Source organism: Puntigrus tetrazona, chromosome 23, assembly GCF_018831695.1.
Source record: "Puntigrus tetrazona isolate hp1 chromosome 23, ASM1883169v1, whole genome shotgun sequence".
Lineage (NCBI taxonomy): Eukaryota > Metazoa > Chordata > Actinopteri > Cypriniformes > Cyprinidae > Puntigrus > Puntigrus tetrazona.
In genome coordinates this window covers 16,831,364-16,858,506 of record NC_056721.1, presented here as the reverse complement: position 1 = coordinate 16,858,506, position 27,143 = coordinate 16,831,364, and the positions used below count along the sequence as shown (strand labels likewise).

The 27,143-nt window shown below is 38.8% G+C and overlaps 1 protein-coding gene across 1 annotated transcript in view; it reads left to right on the top strand.

The window, feature by feature from the left end:
• Positions 1-26,422, top strand: part of plxna2 (plexin A2) — a 175,202-nt gene extending 148,780 nt beyond the window's left edge. Inside the window, exons 23-32 of the mRNA XM_043225103.1 lie at positions 4,995-5,061; positions 5,587-5,733; positions 6,046-6,205; positions 7,247-7,350; positions 13,348-13,447; positions 16,167-16,357; positions 16,673-16,842; positions 16,969-17,181; positions 17,289-17,439; positions 22,380-26,422. Of these exons, the coding sequence (XP_043081038.1) occupies positions 4,995-5,061; positions 5,587-5,733; positions 6,046-6,205; positions 7,247-7,350; positions 13,348-13,447; positions 16,167-16,357; positions 16,673-16,842; positions 16,969-17,181; positions 17,289-17,439; positions 22,380-22,475 (1,399 nt within the window). The 3' untranslated portion in view covers positions 22,476-26,422. The remainder of the gene's footprint in view (positions 1-4,994; positions 5,062-5,586; positions 5,734-6,045; positions 6,206-7,246; positions 7,351-13,347; positions 13,448-16,166; positions 16,358-16,672; positions 16,843-16,968; positions 17,182-17,288; positions 17,440-22,379) is intronic.
• Positions 26,423-27,143: the final 721 nt, after the last annotated feature.

The window sequence follows — 27,143 nt, the reverse complement described above, 5'->3', positions numbered from 1 at the left end:
TGCCTGTAGGGCAGTTGCTTGCAAATGAGACATCTTTTAAGAATCAGACAATATCAACAGAGAGACTAATTTATTTTCGTAAAGTGACCCACTTGCATTTAATGATAACCGACTGTGAAAAATAACAAGGGCCTGTCTGGTCTCTGTGGTCATCAGAGTGACTGTACGTTTCATTTCAAATAGCCTAAAGCTTAGTTGGCATTAATATATTTGCTTGTCTATTATTTTTTAATCTTTATTTGATTATAGAATATATGGAGACACAAGATACTTGTTCTGAGCTTCTGGTTCCATGTGGATCAGCAGGGGAATGTTTTTTTTTCAGTGAAGATTGAGTGGGAAAGCCACAACGAATCAAATCGCAGTTGTGCATTGCAGTAAAAAGGTTTCGGTGGCTTTTTGCCAGTCTTTTTTGACAGAGACATTAGATAAAAATACATGGGAAAAAGAAAAGAGATGAGGGATTAGGTTGGTGGCTACATTCGAACCTTCATCGCCTGCAACTCACTCACAGCTCTGCATGTATAGTTGCTGGTTTTCGTTTGCGTTTTGTTGTATGTGTCGTTTTTTTGTCTAAAGTGGTTATTTTCTTGGCCAGGTAATATTTGTGCTGGGTTAATATAGTATATTCCGGCTCTTTCTCAAGCTTTTTTGTCATCCACATGAGCACCACGACTCAATTTGTCAGCACTAGGCCACAACAGCAAATTATTTCTTCATGGGACTTTTGAGTTTTCTTATTTGTCTTTCACTCCCTCGTGTTAATATCTGTGGAGGACTGTGGCTAAAAATGGAACGGCTCCATGGCCTCGGGCTCTCTCTTGCTGCTGTTTGTGTGTGTGTACGTGTTTTCACCTAATGAGATTTGCAGGCAAACAGAGCCTTGGAATGGACTATTAGTGAGACACTTTGTGTTGTGTCACCCCTTAAATGAAACATTCCTGCCTTAAGACACCCACACATACACAACTACGCTAATACCTAATAAAACCCTCATGTCTGTTAAAAAAGCAGGCAAAAAGACAGAAATGCTAAGGGAGGAAGGAAAAGCGGACTCTTTGTGAGTGGGCAGAGGCGGAATTAAGCCTGGCTTGATGAAGTTATAGAGGATGCAAAAACTCATTTAGGTGCTCAAATAGCCTAGCTACTATTAACTTTCTCTTCATTTATTCTCTCACTGGGGGATGAACAGGAAATGTGTTTGAGCTTCCTGGTGAAAGAACATAGTGATTCAGTAGCAAAAGAGTTTTTTTAAGCCTCAAATCAGCAATGAAGAGATTTTGGAGATTGACTTCTGTGGGTCTGAATTATATTTTGAAGCCAGATATTGACTCTGAGCCTCTGCAATATGAAATGTGTCGGTGCGCCAGGAGAGTGCCCAATTCCTGAGTGCATTTGAAAATTCCCAACCAATTTCACTTCATTTTATTTGTTAGAACTCAATTTCCAGCCATTTGTGAAACTAGTTTATGAGAAGCACTGAACCGGATGCTTCTAATAAACTAGTTTCATAAGGATACTGCATTTTGAAAGCAAGTAAATTTAGTTCAGTAACTGTTAATTCAGTCCATGTTTGTAGGGGGTTTTTTGTCCGTCATCGTCCATCATTGATCGCTGATCAACAGAGACAGGAAAGAGACAGGAAACACTCTTGCAAGACCTGATGCAACCAGCATCAAACGTGCTGTCATTGTAGCGTATGTGTGTGTGTGTCAGAGCTCATAACTCACTCAGACTCACACACACTCTCACCGAATGAGTGTCACATATGAATGCACGCCTCAGTGCACAAATACACACAGGTTCCTCTCGCTCCAGCATCCAAAGTCCCTCAGCTCACAGGCCCAGAAGAAAACAGGTAGGATACAAAGGAAAGTTGACAGGCTTAAAAGAGAATATATAAACATGACAATGTTTTGTATAGACCGCCACACACGGCGCTGAATAAAACACACAAACACACACTGTCCTAAGGAGAACCACAGAATGAATGACATCTCGTCACAAACATGACGACTTTTCTTCGTTTCACTTCATCTTGCATCACTCCTTCTATTTGCCCTCCTCTCGCCCCTCTCTCATTTCATCTCTGTGTGAGACTGCCATTGATTTATTCACTAAAATGCACCATTATTAAATAAGCATAATTTGACTGCCCCGTTATTCGACAGCCATGTTTGTTCTTTCAGTAAAATTAGCATTTATCATCCGCTAATGCATTAACCCAGATGGGTGAATACCTCAGAAAAAACAAATGCAGTATAATGCAAATCACATCATCTTTATGTTAATGGACTCTTAACTCCTGAATATACAAACCCGAAAACCCCTCAATGCGCTAATAACTTGTTTTTTGAAAGCAGTCCATCCACTCAGTGCCCATCATGACTGCTTTCTAGCATAGCATCTCCAAATCTGTGTGTTATGCCAATGAAATATGCCAAAATGGATTAACCTGTTCTAGGTAACTATATAGGGGGCATTATCCGTTCTTAAATTTTATCCGCACTATTTTTAAGTTGTTCATTACAGTAGTCAGCATTTAAAGTGGATTAATACCTTTCAGCAAAGTTGTCCTAAAACCAAAATATGTTCTTCCAAATTTTTCCATTCACGTCGAATGGTGACTACTGTAGTTTATGTACATATGTTTTAGGCATATTTTACTCTCCTGTGCAGCATGTCTTTGTTTTTCATGGTTTTGTGACATTTTAATCTGTTTCTGATGTAAGGACATATCTTTAAACTAGGTTTAGTTAGATTTTTCAGCAGATATTTGTCAGTTCCCATAGGGAAGACAAATCAATAAAGTAATATATCCTAGTTATTTCTACAAAAATGCAATGACATCACATGGATGAATGAAGGATCGTGTGACACTGATAACTGGAGTAATGGTTGCTGAAAAAAATATATATATATATATATATATATATATATATATATATATATATATATATATATATATATATATATATTATATATATATATGTGTGTGTGTGTGTGTGTGTGTGTGTGTGTGTGTGTATGTATATTTTAAAAACTCGGTGGTCTCAGACTCAATTTTTGGCGGGCCACAGCTCTGCAGAGTTTAGCTCACACCTGCTTGAAAGACTCTAGTAATCCTGAAGACCTCGATTAGCTGGATCAGGTGTGTTTCATTAGGGTTGGAGCTAAACTGTGCTGAGCTTTGGCTCTCCAGGAATTGAGTTTGAGACTATGGGGCTGTTTACACCTGTTCACTTCATGCGTTTTGTCTGATCCAGACAGTTGTCCGATTGTGCAAAGACTAGGTGTGAATGCCGCCTGAAACGCATTCAAGATCGGATATAAATCCATTCACTCAGACCACTTCAGGAGGTGGTCTGGGCTTCATTTCATACAAAACCGGACAGGTGAAAATGCATCTGGTTGTTTAAACCACATATCTAAGTTTTACTCCTCTCAAAAGAGGAGTTATAGCATGGTACAGGCTATATGATGTTATAGTCAGATATGACAGCGCTAATGCAACACGCATCGCTACAGAAATAGAAATGTCAACACAAAATCATCTTTATTTAAAGTAGCAAGACAAACTTATCTTTCCAGTGCTGATGCTGCGCATTCTCCTATTGTGGTCTTTGATCTTTAAATGAGCTGAAAATTAATAACATGCAGTGCTTATCTTTTAATTTCCTTGACGTGAATTCAGTCCACATTCATATCCATTTTGCATTGACACATTTATGTGGCCAAGTCTAAGTGGAAACGGAATCAGATAAATATCTGATCAGCAAATGACCAGGTGTAAACTGGTCCCAATGGTGTCTCTACCGCAACTTTTGTTTTTTATTTGGCCCACTATTTATACGCACATTCATTAGATCATGTAGCAAGACGCGCTGCATGATTTTCAGCTGTCCCAGGCAAAAGATTGCCATTATGAAACAAACAATTCTGGAAATTGTTTCACGATGCCAGTCTTTCGTCTGAGACAGCTGAAAATGTCTCTGGCTTCAGTAATCTCACCTTGGTCATATGAATATGCAGCAATTACAGTTTATCACCATCCAGACCCGACCTCTACAGATGCACATCATCTTGTCTCGCCGATCAGCGCTCACTCTCACGTGTGACCCTGAATCGTGACCCGCTCAAGCTCAATGCGCGCACGTGCATGTGCTCAAACACACACTCTCTCTCCACACTCGGTGTTTGCGGGCTGTCTCAGCGGTGTAATCATAGTTATTTCCACATGCATTAAGAGAGTCATTTTCTCTCACCGCTGTTGAGTAAATTGCCGGTGTGCTACCTCACCGTCCCCACGGCGGCCGAGCAGAGTGAGACATCGTCGCGACAATTACGCAGCTGATATTACATCGTCCTGTGATGCTTATGTGTATTTGCAATGTCCATAAGTGAACATAATACTCGCTGCCACAAACAGAGCGAGGGGGGGAAAAAAAGTCTTTTCCAGGGTGAAAGGAGAAATGTTTTGCAGGGAAAGAGAGGTATTGGTATTCCACAGGCACACTCAGCCGTCAGAACGAGGGAATAACCCTTTCATGTATTTTTCATGCTCGTTAACCACTCCCGTCGGGGTGCTGTTTGTTCTCTCTTCCTCTGTCTGCCTTATCTTTCCCCCTCTCTCTCCTCGGTTTTCTACCTGCTCCGTCTTCAGCAAACCCTCGGCTCTTTCTTTTTCTCTCTTCCCAAATTATTGACCACAACTCCAGAGATTCCTGTTTGAGTCGTGTGTTTGTCATTTGTGGGTTTGTGTCTGTGTATCTGTCTCATCCCTCAAAGTAAAGAAAGAAATAAAGGGACGGGGGGTGGTCAAAAGAATAAAAAATGGATAAAGAAAGTCTGGTGTGACTGACAGGGAAGGCAACTATATTTCACACTTTCTTTTCTTCTTAGCCGTTGTTATACGAAAGCAAAAAGGAAATATGCAGGTATTCTTGACGATAAGTGAAGTCACTTGCTGATGTTTGTGTATTTGTGTGTTTCAGGACAGAGTCTGTAGCTGAGAAGATGCTTACCAACTGGTTTGCTTTCCTGCTTCATAAGTTCTTGAAGGTAACTTGCTTCTGTGGCTTCATGTAATAGCACTAGTCTCATCTAGACAGACATGTGACGCTCAGCATGAATTCTAGTTCACTCTGCAGCTTATTCTGACTCAGAGCCGCCCAATTAGACAGGAAGCGCCGGTCGTGTCACGATCAACTACAGTTTGTATGTTTGTAGAAGTTCATTCAAATAATTGGAGTCTCTGCAAACAGTCATAGGAGAAAATTCAAAGGCATTAATGTGTTTAGACTTTATGGTCGGACTTTAGAGTTTTAGCATTCGGTTGTGCCCAAGGCTATCATGTTTGCTTTCTGCAAAGTGTCTCGAACTAAAATACATCTTGGCATGAATGAAATCCAGTCAGTGTGTAGTTAGTTAGTAACATGTGTTACAATTCAAATCAGTGCATCCTTACTGAATATTAGTATTAATTTCATAAGAAAAAAATAAATAATGGTAGTGCATGCTGTGTATAAAAGTACTGTGCTATATTTCAAACAGCATAATAATGTATGTTGGTGTCTGTGTCTACAGGAGTGTGCAGGAGAACCTCTCTTCATGCTGTACTGTGCTATAAAACAGCAGATGGAAAAAGGCCCAATAGACGCCATCACCGGAGAAGCCCGATATTCCCTCAGTGAGGACAAACTCATCCGGCAACAGATTGACTACAAGACACTGGTCAGCATCACACACCCTCATAGCCGCACTAATAAACATAGTATCTAATAAACTCATGTGAATGTCAGTGCTGTTACTCTGTGTGTGTGTGTGTGTGTGTGTGTGTATGAAAGCAGACAGTCTGGCTGAGGGAGGGTAGTGTTCATTAGTCTCTCATACCCTGCTAAGGCTGAGATTGGGGTCCTGCAGAGGGTGTGAAATTAGATTTCTCGGGCCAGGAAATGGCCTTTTCCAGAGCCACGTTCCACACCTACAGCTTCACCAGCCACAGCCCAACAACTCATCATCCTTATTCCCTTTTTTTCCCTCCAGATCTTAAACTGCGTCAACCCAGAGAACGAGAACAGCCCGGAGATCCCGGTCAAGGTTCTGAACTGCGACACCATCACGCAGGTCAAAGAAAAGATCCTGGATGCCGTTTATAAGAACATGCCATATTCACAGAGACCCAAAGCTGTGGACATGGACCTGGGTGAGTTTAACATGTGCACACGATTGTGATGTTGCATCAAAAATATAATAAAAAAAAATTTTTCTTTTTTTCATCCAAAAAAAAGATACCACAGCAGAATGACTCATTTTAAATATAATAGAACTGAATTTTGAAGGAACCAGTTGACTTGACTGTTACTCACTCTTATAAATCTTAATATAAGTCTTATAAATTATATTAAAATATAAATCAGTGTTTTAAAATTAAATGATTTATTTAATTTCTTAATGAATTTGTGGTTTTTGAGCTAAATTGTTTCAATGAGTGATTCAATTGCACCCTAATAACAAAGAAGTCACCACCTACTGCTGTGACAATGCAACCTGCAGAAAGAGCCACAGAAAAGCTTTTTTGTTGATACATTTCAATATATAATGACCTCAACTTTTTTACAGAAATGTAAACTTAATTTTGATTTGATTTAACGTTGTCTGATGCATAAACAGTGATAGAAATGTGCACTTTTTGCACACACACAATCAGGTGTGTGTGAGTGTGTGACCCAGGTAAAAGCTGACAGACGGCGCTGACAGACTGACTCCACATTTCATTTCTGGCACACAAACGCCCATCTCACACACACACAGCACACAAAAGCCCCCTGTCAGCGGTGCAAATCATCCTTCCAGCACCTTGGCCAGAGCAATCTCCTCCATGATGATGTTCTGTCTCTGTAGCTGCAGAACTGGCATTGCTTTTGTGTGTGTCTGTGTGTGTGCTGGGGGTAGGTTTCTGCAGGCATCATCTGTGCATTTGGCAACCACATAAACTAATAAACCCCATTCAACAGAGGAGAAAATCAATGATCACTCTCACTCTGAGCCTGTCTATATCCTATCAGCTCTCTCTTTAGCATTTAATTATACCCTACCGCGCATACACACACATTTGTAACTCATGTGAAAAGACACATTCAGAGCTTTGGATCAAATCAATCTGCTTTGAGCTGGGGGAGGTTCACCGTGTCTGTTTTAATGGCAAATGTTTGATTTTTTTTTTTTTTTTTTTTTTTTTTTTTAGAATGGCGTCAGGGACGAATGGCCCGAGTGGTCCTGCAGGATGAAGACATCACCACTAAGATTGAAAATGATTGGAAGAGGCTCAACACTCTCATGCACTATCAGGTACAAAAGAGAACAGACACGCTAATACATAATCTCATGGTGCCCTCTTCTGTCAAAGCGGGTAGACATTAAAGGGGACGTATCATGGATTTTCTTTGCTCTATCGATAGAAAAAAGTGTACTGTGTAGAAATACATTTACAATGCGAAGCTTTCTCCCCAGTGCAAAAACAGAAGATCTTTAAAGCTTAAAACAGAAGGAAAAAATGATAAAAACATCAGGAATTGTTAAACAACAACAAGGACGACATGCTACAAAAAGAAATACACTGTATCTCCAACTCTTTAGACTTGAAACAATAATTAGGCTAAAAAAAAAAAAACCTTTATCTCTCATAGTGCTCCAAAATGTCTCATTGTGAGTGTTTGGCTCCCGGGAGACAGACAGCAGATCTCACTACACAGGACAATATAATAGAGGACAATTATTGAGCTTGGCTACTGAAAATGTTAAGTGTGTTGCTGGGAAAGAGCTTGTGTGTGTGTGTGAGAGAGAGAGAGAAAGAGAGAAAGAAAATTTGTCCTTTACCTTCAGTGGATTAATTACAGCCTTTACCTTGTCTTTACTTCAGACACCACAGAGACAGCACACGTCAGAGCAGCTACCTGATAACAGCACTTATTGGGAGAGAGAGAGAGAGAGAGAGAGAGAGAGAGAGAGAGAGAGAGAGAGAGAGAGAGAGAGAGAGAGAGAGAGAGAGAGAGAGAGAGAGAGAGAGAGAGAGAGAGAGAGAGAGAGAGAGAGAGAAAGCGAGTATGAGAGAATGAGAGCTTCTTTTGTGTCCAGAAAAGATGCCACAGGACATGCACACATATTCTCATAATTATTTCTGAAAGAGCATATGTCATATATGCTGTCATAATGTGTGATCTGAGGAAGAGACAGGCATGAAAGGAGATCATACATCATTTTCATGTCATAGTGTTGAGAACTACCTCAAAAATGTCCCACAAAAATCCAATCTTTGTTGTTTCTACAGTGGAACTGCAATAACTGTATATTGGTAATATGTATTAAAATGTATATAATGTATGTATGTATGTGTATATATATATATATATATATATATATATATATATATATATATATGTATATATATATATATATATATATATATATATATATATATATATATATATATATATATATATATATATATATGTGTGTGTGTGTATATATATATATATATATATATATATATATATATATATATATATATATATATATATATATATATGTGTGTGTGTATATATATATATATATATATATATATATATATATATATATATATATATATATATATATATATATATATATATATATATGTTTTTTTTCACCATTTCTATCACTCCGCTTGCAGTATATCTCACAGTGAGTGTCATGGTAGACACCCAGATCCATTATAGTTTTAAAAGTAATACAGTTTTTGTGCAATGAAATATAGCTTTAAGAGTATTTTTAGCAAAATCTAATCATATTATATTTATGTAGTATTAATACTGTATATCAAAGCGCTGCCTTAGGCCTAGCGATTTTTATGATGGCTGTTGTTGTTTTCCTCTGCATACTGTATGTCATTTGGTGCAGAAGTGTGTGACACATTCAAAGTAAATCACAAGTTATCTTGCTCAGGGAGCTGTATACTCACTATTTGCTATATTAACTCTTGCTGTTTCCACAGAGACTGGTGAAATAGAGAGTTTAGGGAAGGAAAAGAGAAAACAGAAGGCAGGGAGCTGTAGAGAACACTGCATTAAAATACATGACTCCTGAGCCCTCCACACAAGCACCCTCACCTCTCCTGAAATACTACAGATATGCTAATCTCAGCCGTTCGTCGAGTTCCTCAATAGAGTAAGGGCATATTTTAAGAGAGCAGACAGTATAATCAGCAGCTGTGTCTCTCTAACATTTCGTGCTGTGGCTTCATAAACCTGTGGTCACCATGTTCTTCGCTGATTGCTCATTTTGATTGCGCAGGGCTGATTAGAGCGCTAGTGTAAAAAAAAGTTTTCATCAGTCCGAATGCTAGCTTGAACGTTTTTCTCTAGGCTCTGCTGCTTCTCCCACTCGCTCACTCTCTTTCTTCTTTCTCACTCATCCACTCTTACTTGAAATCAGTGAGTCTCTTGACCTTGCGTAGGCTGAGTGACATTACAGAGGACTGGCAGCGTGTCCCTGAGGGGCCACCGTACTCCTCAAATTTCCAATTTAAATAGTTGGAGCAGCATGAGAGACCCTGGCATTAACAATTCAAATAAACAGGCCTCCGTTAATGTGTTTGTTATTGTCCCTCACAGGGAGTGTTGCAGCAGTACAGTATAGCACGGTACTTTGAAAAAGGCGCTTTGACTAGGAGCATGCAAAACAATGTATTTCCAAACTCCACAAGTTTCCTAAACCTAACCTAGTCTCAACTGGTTTAAGGTGGAGTTTAGCGAAGCCAGCTGAAATCAAAACAGACAAGGTTAGATACACAAGCAGTCCCTGTAAGACTGATCCAAGTAGGGTTAAAATAAATTACATAGTTAAATAGTAAACACTGGAAAAAACGATAATGTCATCAAGATCGTCAAGACTATTTTTTTTTCTTTTGTTTGTCTGTAAAATCTCAAAAGTTCACCAAGCTCAAATATGATCAAATATACAGTAATATTGTGAAATCACAATTTAAAATGATTTTTTATTCTAATATACTTTAAAATGTAATTTATTCTGTGATGTCAAAGCTACATTTTCAGCAGCCATTACTCCAGTCTTCAGTGACACATAATCTTTATGCTAATTTGGTGCTCAAAAATATTTAATTATTATTCATGTTAATTAATTTATTATTAATGCTGAAAACTGTGCTACTTAACATTTTTGTAGAAACCATATTCCTTTTTTTGTTCAAGAGAAATAATTATGTGTGTTTTTCAGGATTCTTTGATGAACACATTTAGAGCATAATATCAATAAATATTATAAACGTCTTTACTGTCACTTTTAATTAATTAAATGTTTCCTCTTTGGTTAACAGGCGTTAATTGAACAACTGTGTTGTGTGAATAATTCACTGACTCGTTCATAACAACAGTCACTTTTTTGGAATTAATTTGTTTTAGATTGAAATTTATTTATGGTTCATCATTTAAAAAATCTAGACAAACGATCTTTCACAGAATACTTTCAAAGAAGCAGTGGTGTGTGATGCTCGTAAGTGTAAGTAAGCTTTGTTGGCTCCAAAAGAAAATAGATAAACATCTCTGTTGTATATCATTGTGTAAGACGCTTGGCATAGATCACTGCCGGGGGTTAAGCTGTCTTTTTGAGTGCTGACAAAGCTCAAGGACTTACAGTCTGACATACAAGCCAGTTTGTCAACCGCTCATCACTTATAGTAGACATACAATGCAGACGTAGGTTATTTATTTAAACCGTTAGAGTTAAATTCCTTTTCATTTACTATTTTTGGCATTTTACATCTCAACATTTACCATCTGTATTATGATGCTTTCATCCATTTCAGCTATTAAACGCCCATCATTCTGCTGTGTTTATCATGTGGCAAAGGCGTTTTACGGTCTTTGTACCAGCGTGACCGAGCCTGCCTTATTTCAAAGAAGAGGCAGAATGGCGGACACATCGCCTCATCCTTCCCCACCGCCTGAATGCGGCGTCTGAGTTAAAGACGCGTTAGCTTGCGGATCGCCATCAGATAGAGCGCAGGCAGGGGGATCAGAGATACATGGGGAAAAGGGGTCAGCTGTCTGCTTGATGCAAACGTTATCATGAGGAAAGCTCACCCCTTATCACTCTCACACCCACCGGCGGCCCGCCTGCCTGGCTGAGGATTATCCCTCAAGGGCGAATGCATCTCCCCTCCATCATTTAGGCTCTGTACGGCCACTTCCTCTACCGCTGTGAGAGAAGAAGTGTAGATTGTACATGTGGCAGCACGGGAGGCTACTGTAGTTTTTGTGGAGCCAAAAATATAAGTTACGAACCCCATTACCCAAAATAATGTTCTCCAGTGACTAATATTTGATGTTTGCCAGCCAGATCAGTTCCACAATCCATGAAGGGAGAAAGTAAGCTATAAAAAAAGACGTTTGTGCGTGTCATCCCACTCGGCAGCCTCTCTGAGGTGATTCGTCCACAATTCTGGACTGTTTCAAGTGTCTCTCCAGTCAGGCTATTAGGCCGCTCTGCAGTGAGGGTCGGCCGAGGAGAAACCTGCACTAATAGGGTTGGAGCTTATGGGGGCGTACAGGGGCTAAAGTAACACCATCATCAGCTGTGAGAGTGTAGGGAGGTGAGTGAAGACTCCAACTACCTTCAGCCTTCACTGGAGCTCAGGAGGTGCTTATCGTCTCCATTATGGTGGACAGAGAGGTTTTCTGAAATGAAATGGACTTGAAATGTGATGTTTTATGTTGACAGGAGATCTTAAGGCTGTGGCACTTGACCTAGTTCACTAGTATGTGAGAGACCTTTGGCTTATAAATAAGGGTGTTGACCTATTTTCAGTAGCTTTTGTTAAATGTATAAAATTTTAAGAAATGTTTCTAGCAAATCAGCATATTAGAATAATTTCTGAAGAGTAATAGTTGCAATATCGAGACTGCTAATTAAAGAATACTGAAAACACATTTATTATATTTTCTGTTTTACAGCAGAGACCAAGATAGTATGACAATCGGCCAGGATTTTACCAGCTTGCTTTCAGGAAGTTGCTTTCTTGTGCTGAATTGAGGTTGAGTCAGTTGTCTTTGTGAGGGTAGACCTCATTTCCTCTGCAGCCCTTGACAGTTCAGATTAATACAGAAGATCAGATGGAGCGCGTGCACTCACAGAGCAGACAGAGAAAAATGGAGAGTTTCACCCCAATGTATAAAAGTTCTAGACTCCATAACCTCATCTTTCCTCATCCCTCTCTGCTTTCTCATCTCTAAATGAATCAATCACTACATTCCCTCACCTGTCAAACTCATCCTTTGTATTTGTATTTTTACCATTACCCTGCATTCTATGTGTTAGCTACTTTCTTTCGATCTGTGTACATTAATCCAGCTGGAGCTGTTATTGATTATAGTGTTGATTATTTATTTATGCTATTTCATATTATTAAAAAGCTTGTAGTGCAGGCACCTCCACGGTGAAAAGTAGCAAAAATTTGCAACACTTTTTCCCCTCTGATTTAATAATGTAATTTATGGGATAGATTATCAGTAGTTGCTTAGCAACAGGGATATATAAAAAAAAAAATATGCAAGCTCAGCACTGTTTGTCAATTTGAGTTCTCCAAAATTGCATTCATTATGTCCAATTCTTGGTGTTACATGTTTAATTTCCTTTTTCGTTTCTCTTCTTCTTGGGCCATTCATAGCAGCTTACAGCTATTTGTTGTACTATTTAGTCTCAGTACTCATCTTTCTGGAGTCTACAAGGCACAACAAGCAGTGAATGACAGCATTACATTTCAATGAGCCTCCCTCTCTCTCTTTCACACCATCAGTCATTTTTGAGTCCTGTAGAATGACGTATGTCCCAGTGAAGATCTCATGTGCTGTCATATGTAAATATGGGTTTCTTGTCTTATCACAATCCTTCTTCTGAGCAAACACAAGAGGTGAAACTCTGCTTTTACACGAGAAAAGGCTTTAATGCGTATTTGATCCGAGAACACAGCGTGAACACCCCTTATACATTTATAACTAGAACAGATCTTTTTGAAGCACTTTAACGTTGCTTTATTTCGGCACTGGGGAAAAACCGAACAATTTCACACCGTTTTTGAAAAGCAATAGATATGTACTGAGAATCTGTTCTGCAAAAGATATATTTAATTCCGAAGTAATAACAACTCCTCAAAAGCAGAATAAAACGGCATTAGTTGTGCTCCGCTATCTTGAACGTTACTTGATAATAAGAGGCTGTGAAACCAAAAACTGTGAAATAAGGATTACAGGGAAAGGAAAGAAGCTTGATTTAAAATTTGTATTTCCTGTACAGGTATCAGACCGCTGTGTGGTTGCTTTGGTGCCCAAGCAGACGTCCTCCTACAACATTCCACCCACAACTAGCATCTCTCGAACTTCAATCAGTAGATATGGTGAGTATTTCTGATTTGTCAGATTATAATGATGGTGGCATTGTCTGTTTAGCTAATTAGAAGTTTGAAGTTTTTTCACTTCAATGAAAAATGTTTTACAATACAAAGGTCTTTGAGGTGAATACACAGCGGAAGATTTTAAAGGTTTTAAATGATGACTATGCACACAAGCCACGTGTTGCGGTTTTGCTTTACAGCCCATAGGATGCCCAAGGGAGCCTTCTAGGCACCAGAGAATGAGAGCAAAAGCGTGAGACCATGTCAGGAAGGGCACGAGGAAGAGAGAGAGATGTTAGCAGTTAGTGTGAAGCACAGTATTGCTGATTTCTCCACTGAGTTTGGATGCCACCCGTAATGGACACATTAGCTCCTTCCCCATAGCGTTGCTTTGAGGGAGTGCCACAGGGCTCCCCATCTGGCCGTTCTCATTTTCCATCACACTGAGCTGCAGGCCACTCTCTGATTGCTAATTATGCACCACCGATGATACTTCACACGGGCAAAAAAAACTCGAATGACACGCAGCCAAAATCCAGGGCCAGCGATGAAATGGAGCCCCTTGTGCGTTGTCACCTAGCAACCCTGCCAAACGACGCACAGAAACATCTCACCTGGCTTCAATTCACTAGATCCACATAAAATGCGGCCCGTATTGGCGATTCTGTTAATCAAAGCTTGAGGATGTGTCTCACGTACATGCGGTATAATGAAAGTGTAATTATCGTCTCTTATCATTTGTAAACATAATGACATTTAAAGTTCAGGGAACACTTCAAACGGCCAAAGACGCAACAAGGAACCTGAGAAATATTCTATAAAGCTATCTTTATTTCTCAGCCGTGCTCTCGTTAACCAACAAACCTCAATCTTTTTGTATCCTCCCCCTGAATTTGGTAGTTAAGAGTTTTTAGGGTCACGGCTGGCACTTTGATCTATTTTCTTGCAAAAGGCTTGTTGTGTATTTTAGGAAACTCATCAAATAGGAATGAGATGGCACAACGCAGTACTGTTTTTGGCTGTTTTTACAACCTGCTCTTGTGTGTGGTGCATAAAAAGCAGCTATCTCATCTGGCAGAGCCCTGGTGCCCATCAATCACGCCATGGCACAGCGGGCACAGCTGTGCACAGGCACCCGCTGATTGATTCATATCAATTTAATGCTCAACACTTAGCAGCTCGGCTCAATTTAGCATGCCAGCACCCCCGGCCCAAAATAACACACTACTCACACACCTCTGACTGGCTGAAGTGAACAACATTGAAAGCGCATGTTGAAATGCACACACCAGATTATGTTGGTACGTGATCAAGCACTTATACCTTAATTGGTTTTTACAGCATACAGCATATATTTAAATATTTGATTGAAATTATGAACATGTAGAATGTATTTACACAAAATTGTATAAGCATCCAGTCCTCAAGCGAGTGAGATTTTAATTCACTAAACGTTCTGAATTCTAGATTGCTAGATTGATTGTTTAATGATAAATTAAACAATACCGTATTTTTGGTTAAAACAATGTAAATAATATGAAAAAAAACTATGACTAATTTTAATTTATCTAATCAATTTTATTAGTGTTTATTTATCTCATAGTGAGTTTTTATCTCATAATTAGTACTTGGTGTCTTTTATACATTATCTGTATTTTATACATTATGGTTTATTTTCCTATCTATTTAATTTTTTCCCCATGCTGAAATATGGTCATTTCTGAGCTAAGAACTAAATCACTAAATAATTAGTTTGTGAATTATACTACACTAAATGTGCTGGATCATTTTTTCATGCGGCCAATGAAGAAAATGCAACATAAAACATTTTATTAGAATTTTTCTCATTCAATTCAGACTGCAAATTCACAAAAGATATTTGCCAAGTCAAGAAAAAACACCACAAAAGTAACGTTAAACGTTAGTCTAAAAAAGTTAGTCTATACATATAAACCCTAGCAATAATCCCTCAATGCCAAAACTGTGGCAATGGCCAAAAGGGCTGTAAATTGGCAGTAGCTTAAGGTGGATTGAAACTGCAATCCACTTCTTCCTGTATCCCACTCTTTAACACCACCATTTCTCTTGGGGTTCTTCCTTGTGATGCTCAAAATTCCACTTCTTTCTTGAAATAGCCAGAGACGTTTGCCTTGCTTTGCCGTTTTACATGCCCTTTGAAGCCAGGTGATGAGGACAGAAACTGAGAGAGAGACTTTAAAAGAACGTGAAAGAATATATCGCACCATTGTGAGAAGCCGATCCGACCTCCCAAGAGAGCACTCAACCACTGCGAAAAAAGCCACACATCTAATTGGACAAGTGAGCAAAAGACTGATTACTTAACATGCGAAGATGGAGGGGAAAAGGAGATGAGATGGATGAGCGGGGAGCTTAACTCATTAGAAATCTTTAGATGCATTGATTAGGCTCTGCGATCCAGACGTTTAAAGCATGTCTGCAGCACAATGAATCAGGACGAGCCAATTATGAAGCCTTTGAAGAAGAGGCCAGAGAGCGTCGACTCGTCTCCCTCTGTCTCAAACAATACAGAGAAGAATCTTCTACAGAGAGAGAAAGAGGAGGAAAGAGATGTAGAGGGTTAGACAGAGTAAATGAAATGTTGAGAGGGCCACACTCTTTCTGTTCGTCCCAAAGAATGGCAACGTGGAAGAATAGAGGTGTAAGATCACAATCCTCTTTCTTTGTTTCTCTGTTCCCACAGACTCGACATTCCGGTACACAGGTAGTCCGGACAGCCTGCGCTCTCGTGCTCCTATGATCACCCCGGACCTGGAGAGCGGAGTCAAAGTCTGGCACCTGGTGAAGAACCATGAGCACGGAGACCAAAAGGAAGGCGACCGCGGCAGCAAGATGGTGTCTGAGATCTACCTCACCCGCCTACTGGCTACTAAGGTAACACCATTTAATGGGTCATTTTAATGTAAATGTAATTTAAAACTTTTGACTTGCCATTTTTATGGGGGGGTGAATTGGGGGGTGAATGGGGAAAGTCTTAAAATGGCATGAAAACAGGATCTGTGGGAGTTTGAAACTAGAGCTTGTTGAAATTTGAAATCTCTCTTGGACCAGTATTTACCGAACTTTGATGGCATGATCCACAAAATTCAAAAATAGTTCAAACTATTAACTTTAAACTATTAACTATTAAAAAGAATAACAATAACATGAGATTCATACTTGTTTAACAGTCAGTTTTCTTTTATTTAGGGTACGCTGCAGAAATTCGTAGATGACCTGTTCGAGACTCTTTTCAGTACGGTGCACAGAGGCAGCGCGCTTCCGTTAGCTATCAAATACATGTTTGACTTCCTGGATGAACAAGCAGACAAGCACGGCATCCATGACACTGACGTCCGCCACACCTGGAAAAGCAACTGGTGAGAGGACACACTTGTACACAATACCTAACCTCAAGAACGCTAAATGACAGGCATTGTGTTTTTACCCCCATCTGCAATTCAAACCGATGTAACTTCTCTGTTTGTGTCCGTCTATCCCCGTAGCCTTCCTCTGCGTTTCTGGGTGAATGTGATCAAGAATCCCCAGTTTGTGTTTGACATCCATAAGAGCAGCATCACAGATGCGTGTCTGTCTGTGGTGGCTCAAACTTTCATGGACTCGTGTTCCACATCTGAACACAGATTGGGGAAAGACTCGCCGTCCAATAAGCTGCTTTATGCTAAAGATATCCCCAACTACAAGAACTGGGTAGAAAGGTAAAGTTTAATGTATTGTCCTTCATACAATGTTAATAGTTCAATAGCATGTTCACACACATTGCTGATTTTGAGTATTGACTGCCGCCCCCTGGTGGTCTCCACAGGTACTATGCTGACATCAGCAGGCTTCCAGCCATCTCCGATCAGGACATGAATGCATATTTGGCGGAACAAGCACGACTGCACTCGAATGAGTTTAACATGCTCAGTGCCCTCAACGAGATTTACTCCTACATTAGCAAGTACAGCGAAGAGGTGAGGCGAAATATCAAAACAAGCTATCAACCCAACATTTTTAAACATCCTTATTGATTTGTTGCATTATATCAATGCATACTGACTTCTTGACTGAATTTTGTGCTCTGTACCGAAATCGACTGGCACCGCTGTATAAAATGCCTGAATATAGCCCAAAAAAGTAAATTATAAAACATTATTTTGTTTATGGATTGATGGTTCTAGGCTAAGCGTATTATGATACAAATACAGTGAAACATTAGTCTGTTATGTCAAAGCCAGACAATGTTTCTTGTATCTAGAGTACTATATTGTTTTACTGAAGTCTAGCAGACAAATTTAGTAGCCAAAAGTTGATGTCTGTACTTTTATATTTGTACTGGTGTAAATAATCAATCATAAGCACATTGTCCAAAATCAATACAGCCGTATTTGTGTAATAACTAGCAATATGAAACAAGAGGTACTCGTAAAATAGAGTTTCACAGAATGATGTCATCTTTAACCAGTCTCTAAGCCAGTGGCAGCAAGCTTCAGAGTCACACACAACACACACACACACACACACACTTATGCACAGTGTGGGGACAGACAGAGAGCGAGAATGAATAGGCTTCTGATGAGGAAGATTACACACAGCTAGATCACTGACAGCCACTCCGACACAAAGAGCGCTAGAGTAGGGCCCACGATGGAGATGTTCCAAGCGTAATGGCAGCTCCACTCAGGGGACCCATTAGTCTGACCTTTACTTTACACAGCATTTAGGACAGCGCCGAGAGCCCGGAGACAGAGCTCCGCCTGCAGCCTCTCCTCTCGCTTTCATGTAAATATCGTTTCTTTGGTTGCTGGTCTATTTTCTCTTGTCCTCACATTCCCGCATACTCTCAGTCTCGCTTTTTTCTGTGTGTCCTGTTCATTCTTTTGTACACAAGGTCTATCTTTCTACAAATAGAGCAGTGATTACCAATGCAGGAGTATGTTTATACCGGGGTACTTCAGATTCCAGAGGGTACTTGGGAAGATTTCGAGTTTGCTTTGTAGATTAAATCAGTAAATTTACATTCAGTTATTTCAATTATTTCAACTTTTTTAATTTGTTTCGCCTTTAGAGGTGACAAAATTCCGATTTTTGGCTTTTTTAAAGACAGAAAATATGATATGTGACACTGTGGCTGATTGTACATTATGTTGCATATATACACACCACACAGACACTAAGGATTATGTAATAGTGCATAATATAAAATTATTATGATGTAAGTTAATGTAAAATTTAATTTGGGTGGATGATACAATAATAGTGCAGTACAATAAATGAATATGAAATATAAACATTAGATAAAAAGGTTGTATGTTTAAAATATTGCTGAAAGAAATATATTTACAGTTTACATATATAAATATCTAATATATTTAATTTTAAGTACTGTATAATAATATAAAATTATACTAAATATGACATAAAATGTTAAAATTGTGTATTATGTTATCGTTCATGTAGTTTTTAATGTGTTTGATGTATTTATTTTCTGTATCATTAATCTGCAATTTAAGTGTGTGTGTGTGTGTGTGTGTGTGTGTGTGTGTGTGTGTGTGTGTGTGTGTGTGTGTGTGTTTATTCCATGGTCTGTCTAAATACTGATTGGCTGGCAGGTATACAGTAAAACCGTTTAAAGCACAGGTCAAGTCAGTTTACTCACAGTTGTATATTTTGCACACTAACCCACACACAGATATTGCAGAATGCCCTGCCACTTAATTGACAAAAATAACCGTCATTTTTTACCCTTCCGGTCAAATATTGCGCTACAAAGAGCTGCTAGTTTTAATTTGTCTATAACTTGGTAAATGACTATGGAATAAGCGGAATAATCAATGGCTAGCCATGCATTAAATGATTTTAAATGCACTTCGCAGAGGCAGCCACCTCCACGTTGTGCATTTAAAATCCTTTAATGCACGGCTAGCTGTTGATTATTCCTTACATATGCTGCGTAATACTATATAGTAGCATGTATTAAATACATGCTAAATAGATACAGTATGTAAAAAAAGAATGAAAATATTTACATAAGTGTAAATGTTATTGCTACATTACTTCTTGCTTTAACTGGTTAACTTTTGAGTGTTTAGCCATCCATCCAACATCAAATCAATACTGAGTCATCGGAGGCCGTTCTTAATACAGCAACTGCTCAAGTTGCAACCAATTAATTTTCTAATGTACCGTATTCTATAACCAATATTATAGCAGTTAAAGTGAAAAGAAAAAGAAAGCATGTCAGGTTTGTTGACAGTGAATTGAGCCGAGTGGGAGACAAACAATGTGTATCAGACCATCAGCCACCTGCTTGTGTTTATTTTCCCTACCATACTTCAAAAAAGGAATAAGCAAGCGCAATTCTAAGAGGAGAACATTCTTTTGTTCACCCAGCCAAATGTGTGTGGCGGGACACTCCGTACCTGCATGCAGTAATTCAGATTCATTATACAATGCGAATAGGACAACTGAAAATAATTACCTCTGTCAGCGCTCTGGAGCACTTAACCTGATGAGAGAGGGAGAGAGAGAGAGAAAATATGCGCTCTTCTTAAAATGAAGGTGACTGAATCAGACAATGATGTGGAGAGTGCTCCTGCAGCTGTGCTGAAATGCATGAAAAATTCAGTGCACAAGCTCCTCGTCGAATACATGCTCACGCTGTGAACCCGGAGCGCAAGCTCGCAGGCTGCAGGAGTGTTGACCTGCCCTGTAGCTACAACCACTGAGACCAACCCAGCAGGTGTGGGCCCAACTTGGCTGGAGTACTGGGAATACTGGAATGCAGTTTTTAAAAAGAAATTTGACTTTTATGCATGAATGGGTCTCAGTTTGATGGTGAAGTGACACTAATGTAATTCTTTATTGTCTGTGGGATGAAACTTGAAGCTGAGCAAGGGTGGGCCGGATCTTGGTTTGGATGTTGTCTGGGGTGATATAGCAAGTACCCTACGGTTTAGCCAAAAGCTTGCGATTTGTGAAAATGAGATAGTTTTTTTGTGCAAGGCATTTAAAGGGCCAGTTCACCTAAAAATAAATAAATCACGCTCATGTCATTCCCAAGCCGTTTTGACTATGTGGGACAAAAAAGATATTTAGCAAAATGTTCAAGCTGCTCTTTTAAATACAGCATACTGTACTTCTGTATATTCAAACTAGCTGTTAACACAATCAGAACATGTGGTGGAAATAGCTAAGATTCAGTGAGGTTTCCTGAGTAGTGGAGACATTATACATTTTATCATTTTTTTCTATTTTTTATTATTATTTAAATTTTTATTTTATTGTCAACATGCATAGATGACATCCAAATGAGCTTAAATACACATGACTAAATATTATTTTTGTAATTTTATTTATATTACAACAAATTACAAGCAAGATTTTGGTCTGTTCATCAAATAGTTACACAGACTTGCATGGTATTTGACCATTTTCTGGAATTTTTTGTTATGATTTTAGTTAAAAACTATTAGGTAAAACTTATTTGAACAAATTAAATACATTTTAATTAATAAAATTAATACTAATAATGAATAAAATGAAAATAAAGCAATATTAATATATTCATGTTAGTATATTAGTAATACTAAAATTACTCTTTGACAAAGTCACTTTTTATGCTTTGGTGTTTGATAACAAATGTGAATATTTCTGTGTGGGTTCCATGGAAGAAGAGGTTTGAATAAACTGAACCAAGGAATTTTACTTTTCAATTGCTCCATAGAAGTACTCTCATCGTTTGGATAAACGTCAGTTGAGCAACATAGTATTTATAAAGTTGATAGTATTAGGTTGCTGTGAGTTTTAGAGCAGTGAACTAGATTGCCTTTGTTTACAATCTATCATTCTTTCGCAGTTACAAGAGAAGCTTTCCACATACACCCACCCTCCAGTGCTCTCATGTCCACCATTTTAGGCCTTTGAAAGCTATCATTAATGAAGCCCCATCTTGGCTCGCTAGATGTGCCCGTATCGATCTAGTTTCCTATTATTTCCACTGTTTGATGTGCAAATATACGGCAGACAGAAGCCACAATGCCACTTCCTGCCGTGTTCCTCTGACACCGCAGTCAGAGATTATGACATGAGCACAGAGAGGGGTCGATCCCGTCTGCCCGCCTCCTCTCAACATGACTCGACATTTTTGACTGCTCTGTTTTCAGAAAAACACACACAGATGGAAATGAGAGATGACACTCTGCAGTTTGGGTCAGACTCAAGTTATACTTTCCTTTTTAATGAAATATTCATGAAACGAAGTCTCTGGCAATTTTTCTCTCAGAGGATGAAAATTAGTCCAAGTCTCCTATCAGAGTGAGCAGTAACTGGTCGGTGATAATTAGATATGGAGCATGCCGTCTGAGGAATGTGTCTGGTGTTTAATGGTCGCCTGAAACAGTTTTATGTTTTAGTTCAAACATCAGCTTTGTTCACATTGGACCCAATTCTGATTTATTTTTCAAATCCAATCTTTAGGAATGTCTTGCAGGTGCGTTTGTTTAGACAGCATAGTCATTATCTTTCCTTCAACTGCTTTTTCCTCACATGTACCTCGTGCTATAGACATTTATTTAATTTATTATATTTTTAAGTTAATATAAGTTATTATTAATATTTTTATTAGTATTCTTATATCTATTCTAAGCATCCTTAAAATAATGTTATATATAAATATATATTATAATGTATTTATTTATTTGTTTTTTTGTAATTTAATTAAATTATGGATTAAACATTTTGTGATCCTGCTCTTCTTCTGTTCTGGGATCACATTAAATGCTATAAAATATTATTTTCCCATCCTCAATTATGCTATAATGCGTTCTTCAGAGCAAGCAAAATCTGCCCCCCTCACCTGAGATCTGTTTTAATGCCGCAGAGTGATTAACGCCATCCTGTGTCCTTTTCCTAGATCACTGCTGCACTGGAACAGGACGAAACAGCGAAAAAACAGCGACTGGCCTACAAAGTGGAGCAACTCATCGCCGCCATGTCACTGGAGAGCTGAGAGAAACACAAAGCTGGAACGAAGGACGAAAGACCTTCAATCAGTCAAACCATCATCCAAAGCCTCTCCACACAAAAGAGAGAAACACTGGCTAGAGACTCGACACCAACAATAGCTTGTGCTTTTTTTTCTACAATTTTGTGAAGAGGTCACCTTTAAGATCAATTGACAACTATTTGATGAAAGCAAGTCACAAGGCTTTCATCTCGAGGACGGGATCAGGAGTGGAAACTATGGAGTTCTGTTTTTAGTCTTTCTTTTTTTGGTTTTTACAGAAAAAAACTGTAGGACGAGCAGCTTCCTGGAACATTTTTTGTTTACTTGGTTTGTTGTTGTTTTTTTCTTCAGTTCATCTGGTTCAATGTGCCTAGCACTGATTTACATGATGAATGCAAGACACCGATACTTTCTCAAAAATGTGCTTGCTAAAACCATTTCAGGAGGATTTGACTGAAGCAAACGGACATCTACTGCCTCGCCATTACCGTCCAGTTGATGGCTTTTACTTCCAAATTTTATTTTTATACATGAGTGCTTTTTGAGTTTGTTTCATTGAGTCAGCTAGTATAATTCCTCATCGTTGGTGTGGCAAAAGTTCAAGTCTCTTTCGTTTCTTGGAAAGCAGCGGCTGCTACCAACATACTTGTGCATGTCGACATGCTAGAATAAACTTAGACTTTAGAGTCCAACTGGCCTGAGAGACCACAAAGCATCGACATTGTTTGGGAAATAATGAAACTCCAACAAAAAGGGGGCCAAAGATCAACCAGCATGTCCCCAATTCTCTTGGATTGACCAGAAGCCAGTATCAAACTGGATGAACTCAGCTCTACGGTCTCTCTATGTGCATATGTCCTGTTTTCTACATGTAAGCGTATGTGAATGTACAAACGTTACTCTATTTTGTCTTCGCATTTTTGTTGCTTTTCTAAAACAGGAGTCAGTTGAGCTGATCTCCACGGCACGACGTCCTAAAGAACTGAAAATCCCTCTCCATAACAGCGCTGCTGAGATTCAGATACGCAAGCGGCGACGAGTAGCACCTTCAGCTCAAATCACGCGTGGAGAAACCCCACCTTCCCTTTCAAACAAATGGACTCGCTTGAGATCATCTTACCAGAGAGTATTAATTATTATGTATGGTCCAATGTGTGTGTAGTCTGCATGCATTATACAGTACCTCATATAAAGAAAAAAAATAGTCTCCTTTCCCATTTACTCCTATGTTCAAGTGCCAAGAGGTCAAGTGAGTTGTGGATGACTCAGAGGAATGCCGATGATGTAATATACCATGTCACTTCCTTTCTGTACACACCCGTTGGGATTAAGTGCCAAAAGATCACTTATTTACGCACTTGTCGGTTGATGCTTTATTAAGGGAACGGACCCTGTATACTGTTAAAAAAAGAAAAATCTCTGGTTTAGAAGGTTCACTCGCAAATTCAGGTACGAGAAGACCATGAGCTAGGAACGGTATTTGTAAATATAAAGTATTTGTGAAATACTTTAGATGTCTGGGATCTTGATAGCTAGAGTGGGTTCTTTCCAATCTCTTTTATTCCCCCGCCTGACATGAAGTATGTCAACAGAACGCATGAACAAAAGACAACATAGCTTTCATTTATAATGCATGATGGCAGGTAGAGCTGTTTTTTGAAGATCATCCGAACCAAAATAGACAAGGTCGTTCAGGTCAGAGTCATCTTAGGTTCACAGAGGTTTCAGCGAGAGACTTAACTTCTCCTTAGCTCAGTTTATACGGTAAAAATGCAGTATCGGATGTGAAGAAATGGATTGAGACGGCTCAAATGGCGCTTGTTGTTTTTTCCCCCTGTGGCCTTAGAACATTAAATCTGTTGTTTCTAGTTCATTTAATCAGCGACGTGTCATTTTTCTCCCTGTCTTTGTTAGCTGTGTTTGAGACTGATCAGATAAAGAGAGCCAACGTGATGATGGAGAAGGGTGGAAGAGGCATGCCCTCGCCCAGACGTGTGCTGGGGTGGTGTCTGCTGGAGTGTTTGAGAAGCATAGGAATGAGATGGAGAGAGAGACAGACCCCTTTAGCTTCAGATTCCTCCTGCTGCTTTGAAGCTCGCCTTTGATCTCAACTAGTCGTGTGCACAGTGTGATCAGGAGATAAAAAAAAAAACACATCAAAAATAGGATCCAGTGCAGGAGATTACAAATGAAGAGCTGCATGAAAGACAATGAATTAATCTGTTAAAGGAATAGTTCACCCAGAAAATTCTGTCAGCGTTTACTCGTCCTCATTCAAAACTTGTTTGACTTTCTTCCATGAAACACAAAAGGAGACATTCTGAAATATATTTTGGGCTGCCTTTCACATACAACTGCAATGAATAGCAAATTATTTTTTCATTCTTCACAAAGGAAGGAAAAGAGCATCATAAAGTGGTCCATATGTGCTAGATAGCTATATAGAGGTTTCTATTCTAAAGCCATACGATAGATGTGGGAAAGTAATGAACCACAATTTGCGAATAAATGATTAGACTGGTTTTGGAAATTAAATAAATAAATCCAATGAAAAAAAATCTGACCTGTATTTTCCAAAAGCATTCTAAACGTGAGTGCAAAATAAACCAAACGGAGCTATGATTAACTTAGGTTTGTGATACTTTTTAGGTTTGAGAAACGCAGCCCTGAATAAAAACAATGATTCAGAGCTAATACGTGTTTCATATACATATTTTAGATGTAATCCTGTTGTGTTCACTGGAAGAAAGTCATTAAAATATGACAGATTTTGGGGGGAGATTAACTATTATAGGACGACCTATAGTATTTGTACTCTTCCTGAATAACCACACATTCCTCTAACAAACACACACTGTATAGTCAGCATATGTGAATTTACAAGCCATGTCGCATGTCAGTGACATTAGGGTACATGAAAAAGCTTCCTACTTTTGGTTATCCGCAGTCTTCCCCATTTTCCATACATCAGAGCTCATCCCAGCTCTATAAGGGCAAGAGACCTCCCATTGACCCCCGCTGCACTCGAGGATTTCCTAGGATGCGGCTCACTTTTAATGTGAAGCTTGTTTGCTGCCACATTACTCAAGAAGAGACTACTCTCCTGCTTCTGCAAAAAAAAAAAAAAAAAAAAAAAAAAAAAAAAAAAAAAAAAGTTAACAAAATGTATTCTGGTCCTAACGTTTTGTTTGAAATGATGTGGCACAGGAAATTGCACTTTGTTGAGAGAGATTTCAGTAGCTCAACGCTTATTAATGTTTATTAGAAGACATTTGATCCCTTGAAAAAAAAGAGAAAAGTTAATTATAATTTTTATTGCGCTATTCTGCAGAGCAGAATAAAATTTGACAGCACTGGGCAGCTTTCTGAAATATCAGCAGTCATCTGTGGCGGTCACAACTGCTGCTAATTTTATATATTTGGCACGAATCGACAGTCTTGGAATCAATTTTGTGCACTTTTATTGTTTTTAGCTCATGTTTTGCTCTGTGATGGAATAGCATGCTACGAACAAGTGAAATGTTCATATTCTCTTCATATTACTGATCGTAGGAAACAAAAACAAGAGCGAGAAAGACTTTTGTAGTCAGTTTGATCACCTCAGAGGTGATTATCCTTCCATTTTCAATCACGCAAAATTATAAACGAATCTCTCTTTGTAGACACTGGAGTTCTGTAACATAGTACATAGAAATAATAATGACCTCGATGATGATAATAATAACACTTATGGTTGTCTGTTCTTGTTGTTTTTTAAGTGTTGTGAAAATTGTAAGAGAGTTAAAAGTATTTAAAAAGAAAAAAAGTCGGTCTTGTTTTTTTAATTGCTTTTGTTTTGTTATATTATATTACTGTGTACCTATTGTAAATATGAAGCACACCTATTTTGCAAGCCAAGGATTCACTTTGTACTGTTGTTATATATAAATAAAATTTACTGGTTAAAAATGGTGGTTCTCCTCGACTCATTGAGAAATATCCCTGTGGTATACGCTGTCCTGTCATTACTCGAAAAAGCAAATGACTTCTGTCAGCCTGAGGGGAAAAATGGCCAGACATTCATCCCACTTAGTTGGGGTTAATCTAGGGATGCAATTTAAACCCTGCCATCAATGAACACTCACACTCAGACTCGCTGCATAACAAGGTAACCAGTGGAGCTTAAACAGCCCGGCGCTGCAGTTTGTCTTCTCACGTGGCCATTATCCCTAGCTGGACATTTCTCTCACACCACACTCAGACAAATTACATTACAATGGTAATGGGCCGGTGGTTTCTGATTGGATGACCGTGTAAAATGCCCCCAGAGGGGCTGAGGTGGATGTGCCAGTTTTTAATCAATACAGATGTCTGGTTCAGGCAAGAAGACCACCGAATACAACCCCAGGCGATGTGTTTTGTAACTTTATTCACCGCAACCTTGATTCACTTTTTTTAAACGCATAAGTACATATGCTGCTGACCGTTAAGGTGACCCTGTCCCATAAAACACATCATAAACAGCTGAATGTTGTCATAACATCTGACAGGTAGTGATTTAGTGGCATACTGTGGTTGAATAAACGTTCAAAACTCACTCAGATGAAAACATCGAATACAATAGGAAATGTGTGTGCGCTGTCAGAATACTAACAAGACCAGCATTAGTACTGGTTTAGCAGTATTCAGTAA